The sequence below is a fragment of the Hydra vulgaris genome, chromosome 12 (assembly GCF_038396675.1).
Source record: "Hydra vulgaris chromosome 12, alternate assembly HydraT2T_AEP".
Lineage (NCBI taxonomy): Eukaryota > Metazoa > Cnidaria > Hydrozoa > Anthoathecata > Hydridae > Hydra > Hydra vulgaris.
The window spans coordinates 45049482-45066359 of NC_088931.1; the positions used below are offsets into that span (position 1 = coordinate 45049482).

General features: G+C 27.0%; 1 protein-coding gene across 5 annotated transcripts in view; it reads left to right on the forward strand.

Moving 5' to 3' along the window:
* LOC100215163 (dTTP/UTP pyrophosphatase) overlaps positions 1-16878 on the forward strand; it is a 129486-nt gene that overhangs the window by 57176 nt on the left and 55432 nt on the right. For all 5 annotated transcript variants that reach the window (XM_065813412.1, XM_065813410.1, XM_065813409.1 and 2 more), the window contains exon 5: positions 6641-6693. In XM_065813412.1, the coding sequence (XP_065669484.1) occupies positions 6641-6693 (53 nt within the window). The remainder of the gene's footprint in view (positions 1-6640; positions 6694-16878) is intronic.

Genomic DNA, 16878 nt, shown 5'->3' on the forward strand with positions numbered 1-16878 from the left:
TGAACAAATTGCATCTTGAGTTATTTACAATAAAGAATTATCCTCTGAAGGAACTATTTGACTTTCTAAAGCATCTGGCAGGCCTTCACTTGCAATTACCACAGGTAAATATTTATACTTTATATATATATATTCAAAGTAATTTATATATATATTCAAAGAAAATTGTTAAAAAAAAGACAAGATAATATTTGGGAAGTATATTTTTAACAAGTTTCTAATCACTTTATAAACGAGTAATTTAAAAGTTTTAAATAAACTTTCTGAACAAAGTTTGATATAAAGATAAATATGTATGTTTTGGTTTCAAGTCAAAGTAGTGCCCAACCACTATCAAGCGCTCCAAAATTGACCACTGTAGCTCTTGTAAATGTACAATTAAATAAAGGGCTATCAAACAATGGATTAATGAAATTGGTCAGAACTATAAACCAAACATCTAGCAGCAAGATGGTAGAGCCAATTTTTTATTATAATTTTCTTAAGAGCAGGTCACTTAACACTTGAGTGATTTTTTCACCTTCTGTGACTTTAAAATTATTGACAGATAAGGAGGTTTTGGTACAGTTGGGGTTGTTGCTCACTGCAATGATTTATCAAGCCATGTGATTAGGTTTTGTCTGAGCATTGTTGATACTGTGTTAAGGGTTAATAAGGATGGACACACGTTTTTTACTCAAAAGAATGGCAAAGGCACTGGAGTGAAGAAACAAGTTCTTGTTGCAGTATTAAAAGATTTGCCAGATAGTCAAACTGTCAAAACTGCTCATCAAGACTTTTATAAACATTGGCCAAGGTAGAAACAAAACAATAATCATCCAGAGTACAAAGAAAGATTGTTATGCTGCATAACTGATCTGAACAGTAAGCATCTTTAAAGAACTGCTACCATAGTATGATTTATTAGATTAGACAGTAGAAAATCATAGCTTACGGTTTATAATGAACATTTTAACCATTTTAATCTTTAACTGCTGTTAGCAATTATGAATTTTAATATTGCATGTAAAAATATTAAAGAGTATTTGACTAAAATAGTATATTAAGCTATTATGAATAAATTTCTTGTGGAGAAAATCAAAGACCATAGCATACAATTTAATCAGATACTATTTAATGGTGATATAATGTAAAAAATAGGGTTTATATAATTATTTTTTCACTTCATCTTGAAATTCAATGTATTCAAGGTTTCTGGGGCCAATAAATATGCTTTTTTTATTGGCCCTAGATACCTTTAGTTTTTTGCTACTTAGAACTCAAAAACAGAAACATTTGTTGTTTTTGTTTTACCAACTGATAGTCCTTTTGCCAGGTTTTGCACTTTTTTCAGCACTTGTTTTTGCATTTTGGCAGTAGTTTATACTATAGGAAATGTTGAGATATTTATGCTATGCATAAGCCAATTCAAACCACTTCAAATAGCAAACCAATATTTTTGTCTAAAGAATAAAAATAGTACGTGTAGCAATAAAAAAATTATAATAAAAATTGTTGATATTACATAGAAGAACTCTCATGTAACCTTTATTTTGAAAATAGTGATTGAATATCACAGTAATTGGTAATGTTTTGAGGTCTAAGTAGCAAAAAACTAACAAAATATAAACTCAAACTGCCATAAATCCTTAACAAGTAAACCAATATAACTGAAATTTTATCCAGTGTTTGGTGTGGCCATATGCAGCAATTTGTGGTCATATGCTACATTTGCAGTAATTTTTATCAAATCGATGTGGTGGTTCTCATTCTACAGGTGTTTTTATAGTTGCACTGTAAAGTCAAAATTTCACTTAATTTGAACATGCAAATTAAATTATTTCCTGCGGACAAAATTAAAAGATTTCAAAATTTGCATCTCAAAGTAACTTAAAGACAAGTTGTGTTTATTTTAAAGAGAATGATAAAAAAAAAGTTTGGGCAGAATTTTTTTAAGTAAAACAAAATAATAAATGTATACCAATAAAACCAACTTTGTTGTTTTACTCCAAGCTTGCCGTCTCCACAGTAGCAATTCTCTCAGAGTCTTTATAATTTATTCAAGTGCGTTTAATTCCAAAGAGTTTTAGTAAATGACATTATTGTAGGATTTCGATAAGAAATCTTAAAAAAAATTTTTGTTAGCAAATTATAAATTTTTTTTCCATTATATATTAATAAAGAATTTGTTTAGTTACTTATCATTATATAAAAGTTTTTTTTTTTAATCATAAATTAATATGGAATTTTTTTAGTTATTTCAAATTATTATTTTTTTGTTATTTTTACGAAGTTTACAAATAATAAAAAAATATTTCAGACATTTTAAACTTGTTTATTGCTGCAAAATTTTGTGTTATATTTATAGTTATTAAATTATTATTATGCGTATAAAGGTTCTGTTAAAAAAACTATTTTGTATTTTTTAACCTTATAAACAGCATTTAGAAATTGTTCATAAAGTATGTACGCTTGGGAGGGGGAGAGGGAGTCTGCAAAGAGCGTATTTGAGATAAAGGGCAGGGGTCAATTATAAAAGTACGGAGACACTAATGTAAAAAAAATTTCATAAAATGTTGGGTAGGTAGTTTTAGGGAGATGGAGGGTACTCAAAAAAACTATAGCAAAATGTGGAATGGGGGGAGAGGGGGGAAGAAGGGTTGAAATTCAGGCATATGTACATTATGGATGAATAATATACGTAACCTGATGAAATAAACTTTTCATCAGGTTACGTAGGGAGATGGAGGGTACTCAAAAAAACTATAGCAAAATGTGGAATGGGGGGAGAGGGGGGAAGAAGGGTTGAAATTCAGGCATATGTACATTATGGATGAATAATATATGTAACCTGATGAAATAAACTTTTCATCAGGTTACGTATATTCTCGAAATACTTATTTAATCAAGCAAGATATATTTAATAAAATTTATTCTATAAAACATTTATTACTCATTTTCTTTTATTTTTAAAGTTAAATAATTACTGTCAAAGATTGCAAAAAAAGTGTAGTATTATCGAGTCAATTTAGAAATCGAAATCGTTTAACAAAAAACCTTTCATTGTCAATTTTGCTTTTTGTTTTTTGATAAGAGAAATGTAAAATACTTGCCAAATACAACATATATATCAGGAAATATTAAATATAATGTTTTTTAACGCACGCTTCAATACAATAACAATTTTAATCGCCATCTGTCTTGAATTATTGCCATAAAACATTATTTATTTTAATCGCCATCTGTCTATCTATGCATTGATGATCTTAAAAAAAAAACTTTTTTTACTTTACATAACCATTATGTACAAATAAGTTAATGTTTGTTATTATTACTATTATTAATACTGCACACACAAGTTTATATTTTATATTTTAAAGAATGTTACTTAATTTGTCATACCTGAGGCGATATTTATTTCCTTTATTTCAACACAACAAAGACATTCTTTTTCAAGTGGCATAGTTTTACAATATCCATATTTACACTATTGTTCAGCGCCAACGCTATACTTTGACGTTTTAGCAATATCAAAATTCAAATTTTCTTAGCTGATATGATTTTCAACTATTTTGTTTCTTTTCCATACAGATTTTTTTTGTCTTTTTTTTAATAGGTTCAAATCAGTATGGAGTTGCCGACAGTTTAATCATTTAGTTATCAAAATCCAAATGCAAAATCCAAAATTACTTTAATATTTATATGCGAATCATTAAAACTTATCAATTTCCACTAAATTGACTTAATAATATTTTCTAACTATAAATTAAACAATTCGGCTATTATCTCTAATAAATGATGTCGTTTACCAAAATTATTTATTAATTAAAAATTTAAAAATTTTCAAAATGTCATTTTGATAGGAGAACAAAACGTCATAGCAATAAACAGCTTAGATAAACTAAAAAAAGTTCCCATTATTTACACAAAAAGAAAAAAAGGTTTAGAATATATAATGAGGTGATCAACGACTTTTTTATATATTTTTTTTTATTTAAGAGTGTAATATAAAAATCTTAATTTTATTTGATTCTCGCTCTCTATATAAAAATATTCTTATGTTTAGCTTACTTTAAAATTTGTAGGAAAGTCATACAATTGATAATAAACGCTATTTTAAAAAACAAATAAAACAATAACGAATAATATTGATTCAAAAAAAAAATTCTACAATGATTTCATTTTCTAAAACTCTTTAGAATTAAATGCGCTTGAATAAATTATAAAGTCTGTAGATTGGGTATATTTTTAAGACTTTCATAGAGACGGCAAGCTTCAAGTAAAACAACAAAGTTTGTTTTTGTTAGTATACATTTACTTTGTTTTACTTAAAAAAAGTTTTTCTTATCAATCTCTTTAAAATAAACACAACTTTTCTCAGCACTTTGGGTTCCGTTTAATGTATATATAAACACACACACATACACACACGCATACCCTTATTTTTTATTACTTCGGATATTCTTCTTGTCATGGAAATTTTTTTACAGTTTTCTTTGATTTTGTTGTTTCAAAACCACACCTGAATCAATGCATCAATCATACTTATTTAGTTCATACAGTCCATTGTTTTTTCCAGTGTTTGCATAAAGCAAACACCAGAAAAAACAATGGACTGTATAAACTAAAGAAGTATAAATTTTCAATTGGATTAAAGTCAGGTGAATTTCCTGGCCAATACAATAGTCTTATGTTATTTACTAGGAAGTATTTTATCATTTTCTCGGACCTATGGCAAGGTACAGAATCTGAATGATCCCGGGCCATAGTATTAAAAACAGACCCAAAATATTTCTATTTTAGAATGTTTTACAGTTTGTTTAATATGAGCAGCTTTTATTTTTTTATCATCGCTCTTTCTTACGTATTGTGACTGTTGTTCTAGGACAATAACGTGAGTCTAGTTGGAAAAAAAATCTTTTTTCCATCCATCAGTTGATGGATAGGAACCATGAAGAAGAACAAATATACTTTGACAAAAAAAATCAGCTAATTGGACAGTTGTTGAATTAGCTGATTTTTTTTGTACAAGTATATTTGTTCTTTTTCATGGTTTTTGTCAATAACTGCTTCTTATGTGGCTTAACTGTTTTTCTTTCAGATTCAATAAACCTTTTTCCTACTGTTGAGTCGCGAATCTGCACTCCATTTGCCTCAAAATCCTTTTGAATTGCTGAAATAGGAACGGCACCTTAACAGTAACACTTGCATTTATTTTGGAAATAAAATGTTTTATGTCTATACTTTTCAAAAAAAATAAAATGTCTTTTCTTCTACATTTCGAGAAATTTGAAAGTTCTTCCACAATAAAAGCATGTGCATCATAATGCTTTTTTGCCATTTTATGTAGATGATCTAATTTAATTTTCACACTATATTGATTGCACCAAGAAAACTATACTTCTTTAAGTTATATGGTTTTTCGTGTTTAATGCAATAGGATTAAAAATGCAAGTACCATCATAAACTTATCTTGCAAATTGCCACAAGCATATTGCAGTGATATAACAAAATATTTCAAAGTTTTGTTGATCGTCACTTCAAAGTTTTTCTTACTTAATCAGTGATACGATTAAAGGGTTGAAGAAATAGTTCAGTCACAATTTAAAAAAAAATAGTTACAATTATAAACCTTGAAAATAATGTTTTATTTAGTAGTTTTTAATTAATAAAATAAAGGAATGTCATAATAGTTAAAGCTTTTGTGTCATTTATTATTAGTAGAACTTTGTTATGGTCGAGCAATATTAGTTCTAATATAAATTTGAATTGATTAATAATAATGAATTGATTAAATGTCACTGTAATGAATTGGAATTGTTTAAATGTCACTTTTTTCTATTGATTTTACTAAGTATTTTTTAAAAGAAGCGAGCTTCTGATTTTGATTAAAGAATTAAATTATTCTAATTAAGGAAACGGTTGCTTTGATTGAACAAAAATGGTGGCTTGATAAAACTGAAATTATTTCTAATAACAGTGCTATCAATTAGGGCAAACCCATAAGTAAAAGTATAGAAGTATTTACCCATATGTAAAAGTATAGAAGGGTCGTCTGTTTGTATTAATTAAGTCATAAATGTTTTTATAGTTAAACTATTTTTGGTTAAATAAATTTTTAATCCTTAGGTGTTCCAATTTCGGTTGCTTTCCCCTACTAATGTTTGTATAAATATGTAAGGCCATGTTTGGTTTGTATAAATATGCATGCCAGCATATAAATAAATAGCAAACATATGTTTATACTCTTATATATCCATATTATATGCCAGTATTTAATAAATAGTAAATATATACATAAACTTATGATATATAATGTATTGTAAGTTTTTCCTAGTTCTGGGGCCAGGGCCTGGTTTGTAATAAGTCCCATATAAAGCTAGGGTCAGTTTGGGGCCCTAGTTATATAAAGGTTTTATTACATTTCACCTCAATAAAAAAACATGCATTATATATTTTAAAATTGCCGCAATCTTTATGTAGCTTTTAATAATTATTAAAAATATAAAAATTAAACATAAGTAATAGAAGGTAATAAAATATAAAAATTAAACATAAAAAGTAACACAATCATCTTATTTGAAAGAATATATTTTTTTTAAATTTGTGATATTTTTAAAATCAAAATTTCAAAGTTGATCGTAGAACATTTTTAATGCAGATTAAACGCTAAAACACATGAAGTGTACAGTGGTGTTGCTATGATTATAACAGGTTAGTTTTATTTTTATTACAGTTAAACATAAATATTATTTTGTATATAGCAATATATTTGTGTATTATAGCAAAATTTTAAACCTTAAATCATAAAATGGTGAAAAAGAAGTTAGATTTTATTGCAATGCAAAAAAGCTACAATGCTTTTGCTTGAAAATAATCATATAATTTAATAGAAAGAAAGTTAATGATGAAAATTAATGAATTGTTAATGAAAATTGAAAATATATGAAATATTAAAGCTAACATTAACAAACCCACTAGCAAAATTTAGCAAGGAGTCGTCCATGAAGTACGTACGCCAAAAATTTAGAAATTTGACACCTTCTCCCTTCCCATTGTTGCCATGTGTACTTTCAAGCCTCCTTCCCTAAAAAGTAGGTACTCATTTGAATTAGCCTTTCTCCCCCTCCCCCTTCCCCCCACTAACTAACTTAACAAAAAAAAAAAGGAAAAAATTAACTAAGATTTAAAAATGGAAAATTTAAAAAGTAAAAACACTATTTTGTGTAGAATTTTATACTGATTATTTTAATAAAAATGAATTATTAAATTGTCATTTGCATTGATTAAAAAAAAATTAGCCACCAGAAAAAAAAAAAAAAAAAAAAAAAAAGAACCTTAAATCCGGATACATGTCATTATTATCTTATGTGCATGAAAAAAGTAAATTAGCCACCAGCAAAAAATAAAAAAAACTCTTGAATCCTGAAACAGGTATTTATTATTTTATGTGCATAGAGTTAATTATAAGTTCTAATTGTATTATTGCATTATAGAATATGGATAAATTTAAATAATAAGAAAAGCGAGAGAGTCGAACCCAGCTAGCTATTCAAGCTATTATTGAAAAAAAAAAAAAAATCATATGCACAAGGTGATAAATGTTATAATGTGGCAAATCTACTCTTTTTGACAGAACAAAAGAGTCATCTAATGACTGAGGAGTGCCAAGAAAGATGAGCAGCATCACTGAAGCAGTTATTGTTGATTTATTAAAAATTTGATTGATATAGACTATGGCTTGAATAAAAATATCTTGTTGACTATTATTGAAAATTATTTAAAAGAATCAAATCAAACTAGTTTATACAAAGAGGTCAAACCAACTAGAAAATGGTACTCTGGTTTCATTAATAAATATAAGGTATAGAAATAGGCCAAGAAAAATGTCATTCAAACTATTAGAGCAGTAGCCATACAGCCAGTATAATTAACAATTGGTTCAAATAATAAGCAGCAGCATAGATAACATAATTTAGACAGTAAGGTCTTTCATATATTTAATTGTGATGAGTCTGATTTGCAATTTGATTAAGGCAAAGTTGAAATTATGTGTGGAAAAGGAACAAAAAGTTTTAAAAAGCTAGTAAGATTGATTGAAAAGCAAATAACATCAATTTTGACTTGTTGTGACACTTTCCGCAATTATTTACTCCATCAAGTAATTTATAAAGGCCAAAATACTATGAAAGACTGGTCTGAGAATGTTTATTATAACAGTTGTATTTCAGGCTAAATGGAATCCAAACATTTTTTGTTATGGTTTAAAACTTTTGCTTCATGCAAATTTCAGGTTTTAAAGTTCTAATTCTTGATTGCTTCAAATATATGCCTAGAGTTAACAAAAAAAGCTCAAGAAAACTTTATTTACTTTGATGTTTTCCGGACTATACTAGCCATTTTTTACAACCATTAGATGTTGGCGTTTTCAAAACAGTAAAAGGTGAATTAAAGCTGTAATTTTTTTGCTCAAACAAAACTTCTTTACTTTCCACAAACTTTTTTTTAACCTGAATTATATAAAATAACTACCCACAGAAATCAACATTACAAAAACCGCTTAATTCATAATTACAATTAAAATAATTAAGAACTAATAATAAAAAATCACTTTATTGGCATAGAACGTTCTTCAACTTTCGACACTAAATTTACACTCCTCCTTGGTCCTTAAGGATCATGAAATTAATAATCTTTGTATTTTTGAGGCATTTGCAATTCTCCAAAACTTTGTGGCAGCGGCACTTCTGTGTATTAAAGTCTATTAAATTAGAAGAAAAAAAAAAGTTTTAGCTGCAGCCATTTTTAGAAGTCTATAAACTTTTACTGAATTGTATCTCATCAGTAAATTTCTGAAAATTTGGAAGCCTACCATATATAGAAACTAAAAAAAGTATGTTTTTCACTTCTTAAACTGCAGGTTTTGTATATTGACTCATCAAAAATCAACTTTTGATATTTGCAAACATATTTTTAGGTCTTTTAGGTGGTCATTATGGAAAAAATGTGACATTGGAGAATTCAATGTCAAAGTTTTGTTAAAGTAAGTCTAGATTTGTATACAATAAAAAAAACTAGAAGGTTTTCTTAAATTTTGTTTTTAAAATATAAAGCTTCAAAGTATGCACAAAACATGTTTTTGCTACTGAAGTTTTTATTTTTGGAAAAATCAAAAATTTCAAATAACCATATCTCATGAACCACAAAAAATTTTATGCTGAAATTTTCAGGAATTGCTTTTCTCATTATTAATAAGAAACCCACTAAGTTTCATCAAAATCTGAAGGGCTCATGTTGGACCTTGGTCCAGTTGGTATGGAATGACTCATAAGTGTTCCGAATAAAATTGAAAATCTTAACATAAGTGCAAATTGGAATTTCGCACTTATACCAGTTTGCACTTATGCCAATGTTTGCTAATTTATTCGGTGCATGTATGCCAGTTTGCATTTATGCCAATTGGTATTTATGTCAGTTTTTGCAACTGCTTCACAATTATGCCATCTGCACTTATGCCAATGTTTACAAATTCTTTTAGCACATTTGTCAGTTTGCACTTGTGCCAGTTTTTGAAACTGCTTTGCGCTTATGCCAGTTTGCACTTATGTCAATTGCACTTATGAAATTATAGCTTATTCAGTCGTCCTGCTTTTGTAACCTATTTGAAGACCTCCCTTTGTCCCTTATGAGCATATGTACTTTATAACTTAGCAATATATTACTTGATATGTTTTATTGAAATGTTATGAAGCAAGTGGTATTTTTTATTAATATACATTTGAAAACCTTTTTTCTCATCATCATCATCATCATCATCATCATCATCATCATCATCATCATCATCATCATCATCATCATCATCATCATCATCATCATCATCATCATCATCAGTATGTGGTTCTGTGTTCGCTATTGTAACGCTGTCATCGGCACACAGGATTTTAGAATTTACCCGCATCGCTTGCGATTTAAATTTTTTATTTTTTTTTATTTTTATCAGAAAGATATAAATTTTTAAGATATGTTAGTTACGAAAAAATTTTTTGAGGAAAAAACCTTACAGGTAAGACCCATAACGAAAAAGGCGTTGCATTACCGAAAAATCTAAAAAAGAGGATTTAGGCATGGGGATCATCAAAAAATGACTCGGATATGTCTTTTTTATTCATTCCCTTTAAATCAAGCTATAAACGAAAAAAATCCACTTACCTAAACTTTGAGGTTTTTCATATCATCATGGTGATTTTAAGTTTCTGAGTTCAAGTAAACTTTCTATAATATATTAATGTGCAATCTCCTACTTTGATTTTGAATAAAACGTTACATAAAATTTTTTTAAAAACTTTTTTAAAGTTATTTTTCTTGATGGATGTAATATATATCATGTCGAATGTCTAAAAAACATTTACTTAGCTTTTGACATTATTTTTTTTGCGGGGAATTAGGGTTTTAAACAGTAATTGTTGCAATACCGAAACTATCCAGGTTGCATTACCGAACTCACTTATTTTTTGATAATGGACGAATAGAAAAGGTTCGTTATTTCTAATTTATTTTTTAGGTTTAATTCCTTTTTTTTTCCTTAATCAAACTCCTTTTATAAAATCTAAACTCCATCGTAAAAAAGCAGGAATGCTCCGTGGAATGGGTTTTTTTGGGTAAAAGAAATTGACTAATGGAAAAATGAAAACAGAAGAAATTAAAATATTTTTTTACATTTTACAATTGTTTATACTTTTTTTTCAAAAAATAAATCTCAAATAAATAAAAATAGTTTATTACACTAGTATCTATACCAAACCAATACGTTTTTTGAAAATCCTTCTGTGGGCGTTTTTCCAAAATTAACAAATTTAGCAATTTTAAGTTTATAATAAATTTAAATAAGTTTACAATGATCATTTCGTATTCTTACATACATACATGCATCTTAATACTAGTTTTAAATAAGAAAAAGTTTAAGGCATTTTACTTTCTTACTTTTATGATTTGAGTTTGATTTCAATCAAGAGCGCGTTGAGGGTGAGAATCAAGGTAATAAGCCCCATCCCCCACGTCACCCCACGCACACCTCTTGGGGATAAGCTATATATTTTTCAAAGGCGAGTATTAAGATATTTATTTATAAATCAATATAATATAGTGCAGAACTTACTAACTAGACTATTGTGTAAAAGTTATTTATTTATTTGATAGTTAAGACTATAAAAAAGTCTTAATTTCAATTAGCTTTTTAGTTATTTTTTAGCTCTTAGACCCTCCCTTGCTGCAAGGGCTGAACCAGGGTTTTTTTGTTAGAGAGGTAACTTCCATACATGGAACTCCAAACATTTATTTGTTTATACTTATGTCAATTAAAGATGCTTTGCAAAAAATTGCGATGATTAAATTACTATGTAATAAAATTGCGATGGTCAAATTACTAAAAGACATTACATCTTAAAATGGAAAACTAACATACTCAATTCATGTGAAAAAAAGTTCAACAATAAGAGATTTACTTTCAAAAAGGAAAATACCAAGAAATGAATATCATGTTTTACAAAGTGAATTGGGATGAAATATTTGATAAAATAAATACAAACCAATGTTATAAATACTTTTTAAAAATTTATGAAAAAGCTTGCAAACAATATATTCCTCACAACTTCAAACCCACAAGTCCTATCCAAAATCCATGCATCAACATAAAAATCAAGAATCTAATTAGAAAAAAACGTAACCTATGGTGCAGAGTGCGTGCTACAAACTTCAAAAATACAAACCTAAATAATGAATACAAACTAGTTAATAAAATGATTAAAAAGCAAATTAAAAAATCTCCTCTTGATCATGAAATAAACTAAGCAAAAGATGTAAAACATAACCCAAAACTCTTCTATGCATATGCACAAAAAAATTAAACACATACAAAACTACTAGCACTTAAAGCTAGTGACAATAAAGTAATAACAGATAAAAAAAGTCATTGGTAATATACTAAATTGTAATTTCCAATCAGTATTTGTCAAAGAAAATCAAGATCTACCACATTTCATCAATAAAACAATGCAATTATTTGAATGTGACTGGGACCAAGAACTAAAAGAAGATATTGTACATAATTATTTATTAGAACTTAATGAAACAAGTCACTTGGTTGTGATAACATCAGTCCCTATGTGCTAAAGCATTGTGCAGAAGGATTATCCAAACCTTTGTCATTAATACTCAAGAAATCAATTCATTCAGGAGAGATGCCAGAATTATGGAAATCTGCAAACATTGCAATACTTTTTAAAAAAGGAGACAAGGAAGATCCGCTCAACTACAGACCTATCTCTTTAATATCGATACAATGTAAGATAATGTTGAAAATAATTAGAAAAAAGCTGATAATTTATATAACAGAAAACAATCTGTTAAAGCCTCAACAACATGGATTTGTACAAAATAAAGGATGCCTAACTAACCTTTTAGAAACTTTCGATAATATTACAACTGAAATTGAAGATGATTATCCAGTCGATACATTATTCCTAGATTTTGCAAAAGCGTTCGATAAGGTGCCCCACCATCGACTTATATATAAAATTTTTAACTATGGAATAAAAGGCAATATTTTAAATTGGATTGATTTTTAAAAAAAAAACAGAAAGCAAAGAGTGGTAATAAGTGAAGCTGTATCAGATTGGTGAGAGATTTATAGCATTGTGCCACAGGGTTCTGTATTGGGTCCTCTTCTCTTTCTGTTACATATCAATGATCTTCCCCAAAGTATCTCTTCAATTACAAAACTATACGCTGATGATACTAAAATCATATCTGTTATAAAAGAACATAATGACCTAATTAATATGCAAAATTGGTTTGTTAACTGAATGGTCAAATGTATGGCTATTGGATTTTAAAATAAGCAAATGCAATGTTATGCACATTGGAAGAAAAAATAATAACTATAATTACACTATGAAACACAACAATCAAAGTTTTATTTTAAAAATAACAACAAAATAATTAGACTTAGGTGTAATAGTTTCATCCAATATGAAATGGAATCATCAGGTTCAAGCAGCTACAAGTAAAGCACGAAGAACCTTATGTTTAATAAGAAAAAGCTTTACTTATCTTAACATTGAATCGGTAAGACAATTATGCACAGCGCTGGTTAGACCACACTTAGAATTTGCAGTTCCAGTGTGGAGTCCAGGTAATAAAAACGATATCAATGACCTAGAAAAATTCAAAGACGAGCAACAAAGGTAGCACCTGAACTAAAACATCTAAGTTATACTGAAAAATTGACAAAGTTGGGTCTCACAACTCTAGAAACAAGAGGTACAAGAGATGATCTTATTAAGTTTTTCAAAATAAAAACTGGTATTGATAAGATATTGTGGTATAAAGAGCTTTATAAAGCTTCTTCCCAAAGTCTAAGAGGTCATTCAATGAAATTTGAAAGAGAATTTCCAAAAGCAACCATTAGACACAATTTTTTTACGAACAGAGTGATACCTCATTGGAATGCTTTACCTGAAAAAGTGGTTTCTGCAATGACAATAAATTCTTTGAAAGGTGACTAGATAAACATTTGTTAACGGCTGTTAAAGTATAAATTTTAAATTTTATGCTCTGCGACAATAGTCGTTACAGCACCTTTTATTACTATTAGAGCCCGATAAAAAAAATGCCTCCAAAAAACACCCCTCCCCTGACCTCAAATGTAAAGGTAACAAATTACAAAAATTTTTTTATATTGTTAACTAAAAACATATTCATCAATCAATTTTAAGTTATATGCAATAATCTCTTAGCGTTTAAAAATTATGTCCATAAAAAGTTTGAATCCCCCTCAATTTGAGAGGGTTACAATATTTATCTCGCTATAATTTTTGAACGCTAAAAGATTATTTCATGAAATTTCAAATTATTTATTAAATTTGAAATTAGTTTAGAATAGTATAAAAAATATTTTGCAAACTAATTGCCCTCACATATGGGGTAGGGGGACTAAATTTATTTGGGTATAATATTTATTTTTATTTTAGTATTTGCAAAGCATCGTTATTTAATGTAAGTATAACCATAAAAATGTTTGGAGTTTACTCCATGTCTAAAAGTTATCTCAAACAAAAAAAAAAAGACAAGATCAGCCTCTGCCTTTGTCAGTGAATGATAAAGTGAATGAAAAATATTATCTTTTTAAAAAATAATCATTTTCAGGATTTGCATTTTATTTTTATTTGAAAATTCAGAAACACAATTACTATAATGACTAATAGAATAGCATAATACTAATTTTAGTATTATCTAAATCATTAATAATAATAAAGCTCGATTTGCAACTTAGGCAAGTAAGGTTTCCATTGTAAAATAATTATTCGACGCTGGCTATCAGCCCTCTTTAAAAGGTTTTGCAGGAATGGAGATAATGCTTTAGGATCAAAGGTGCTTACGGATCAAGGGTGCAAGTGCTTCCCTATATCTCTTTAATATTTGTTGAATATAAGGAAATTGGCAAAATGCAAAGTACACACTAGTAAAATGCGAACTTTTGTGCAAACCAAAATATCAGATTTTAAGGACCATGATTATATTATTAATTTAAATACAAATAAATATGAATATATTAGTAATGTATGTTATTAAGTGTAAATGCATTTACTGACTATTAGAGAGAGCGTGCAATAAATGTAAATACATCGACTGAGGGTTTTGGTTAGAACAGCATAGTCATGTTTATAGTCATTATTATTGTTTAAAAACGGCTAAAAAAGCTGTTGCAACATGAAATACCTATAGAATAATGGTACGCAATTCAAATTCGCATTTTACCTTGTATTTATATTGAAGCACTTTTTGTAGTTAATGCATCAACTAAAAAAATATTATATTTTACATTCATTTTCACCAACTTAAGGAAAATATGTTGAACCTAATATGAGGAGCCCAAATTTTATTTCTCTAAATGTTTCAGTATTTATTTGTTTGATTATTTTATTATTTTCTAAATGTTTCAGTATTTTTTTTTTCCAATAGTATATTGTAAGCTATATTTCTATGATGTAACGATGTCAAATATTTTATAAGAAATTTAAATATTAAGTTTTATTTCAATTATAAAAACGAAATTGAATAATTTATAGGTTTTATTAATAATAATGTATTTCTAAAATTAAAATAAATTGAGTACAACATTTTCTGCAAACATCAAGAACGTTAACGTAACCATTTCTGCCACTAATCCTATCGGCTAAGTCAGTTTAGCTTTTTCAATCTTCTACATTGGTTTCGATATTGAAAATATAAATAAAACATAAAAAATTAATGTATATATATATATATATATATATATATATATATATATATATATATATATATATATATATATATATATATATATATATATATATATATATATATAAACACCCAACTCACACTTGCTGAACATCCAAGTGGTACATCAATGATTATAGTCGGATCTGTTTTTAAATCCTTAGTACTTATAGATGAATTTGATTTGCCAATATCTTTAAAAGATTTCTGGAAAAAAAAAAAAAAAAAAAAAAAAAAAAATTATTAAAAATAATGATATTAATAATAGTTATTTAAAAAAATCCCTTACTTATATAATTATACAAATTAGTAATATCTATTTATATAAATAAGTAATATTTAATCATATAAATAAGTAATATTTAATCATTTAAGTAATTATTTACTAGAATAAAAAATTGAATAACAAAAGCTTTTAGATAACCTTTATTCTTGACACATTACTAGCTTTAGCAAAAATAAATACAATAGATTCTGGCACTAGAATTTTAAATACATACATACATAGTCACTATCCTAAAAAGATCATCACTTAAAAAACAAAAATAATACTGGAAAGTTGAATATTATCCAAATAGATGATTTTAAGATGAAATAATTAGAAATAAATATATGAATAATATTATAGATTATGATTACCTTCAAACTATTAAAAGCTAAAACAAAAGCTTTAAAAAGATCATGCAATTGATCTTCTGTCATTAGGCTAAGGAGATCTCTGTTACAAAGATTTTCTGAATAAATAAACGAAAATGCAAAAACATGTTAAATAATCAAGAAAAAAACAAAACAAAAATATTACCACAAAATAAGGTAGAAATTCTAAAAATTATAAAAATTCTGATAAAAAATAAAAAATCTTTTATTAAGTCATCATTTAGTAAAATCTTTACTTTTTGGCTTTATTTTGACTGCCAATTTTATGAGTTCAAGCTTAATGCCTTATTAAGACTATATTTATTGAACAACACTTTTATTTCTCATATATTAACACATCAAAAATTGTATACAAATATGCGTATCAAAATTTATAAAATATATATAATTTTTAACATATATATATAATTTATAACATATAATATTCACAAATACGTGTATCAAAAATTATATACAAATATGAATAAATTGTATACCTGCTGTCACAAATGTATCCAAGTCTTCTATATCACTTGAACTACCTTGAAAGAATTATTTGACAAGTTTGAATTTTTGTTTTGTTTTAAACAGAAAACAGAAAAAGTGAAAAACAACAACTTTATATTTAGAGTATAAGTAGAGTGCTCAATGTTCTTAAAAGAACAGAGCAATTATAAATTAGTAGAAAATCACTTAACAAAAATTTATCTCTGATAAATTTTTGTTAAGTGATTATCAAATTAACCACTGTGTTTCATCAATAAAGACTCATCAGAAATGATGATTTTATGATGAATCTTTATTGATGAAACACAGTGTTAAATGAGATAAATTTTTGTTAAGTGATTTTCTACTAATTTATAATTGCTCTGTTCTTTTAAGAACATTGAGCACTCTACTTGAAGAATACATTTTAAAATTTTATATATATATATATATATATATATA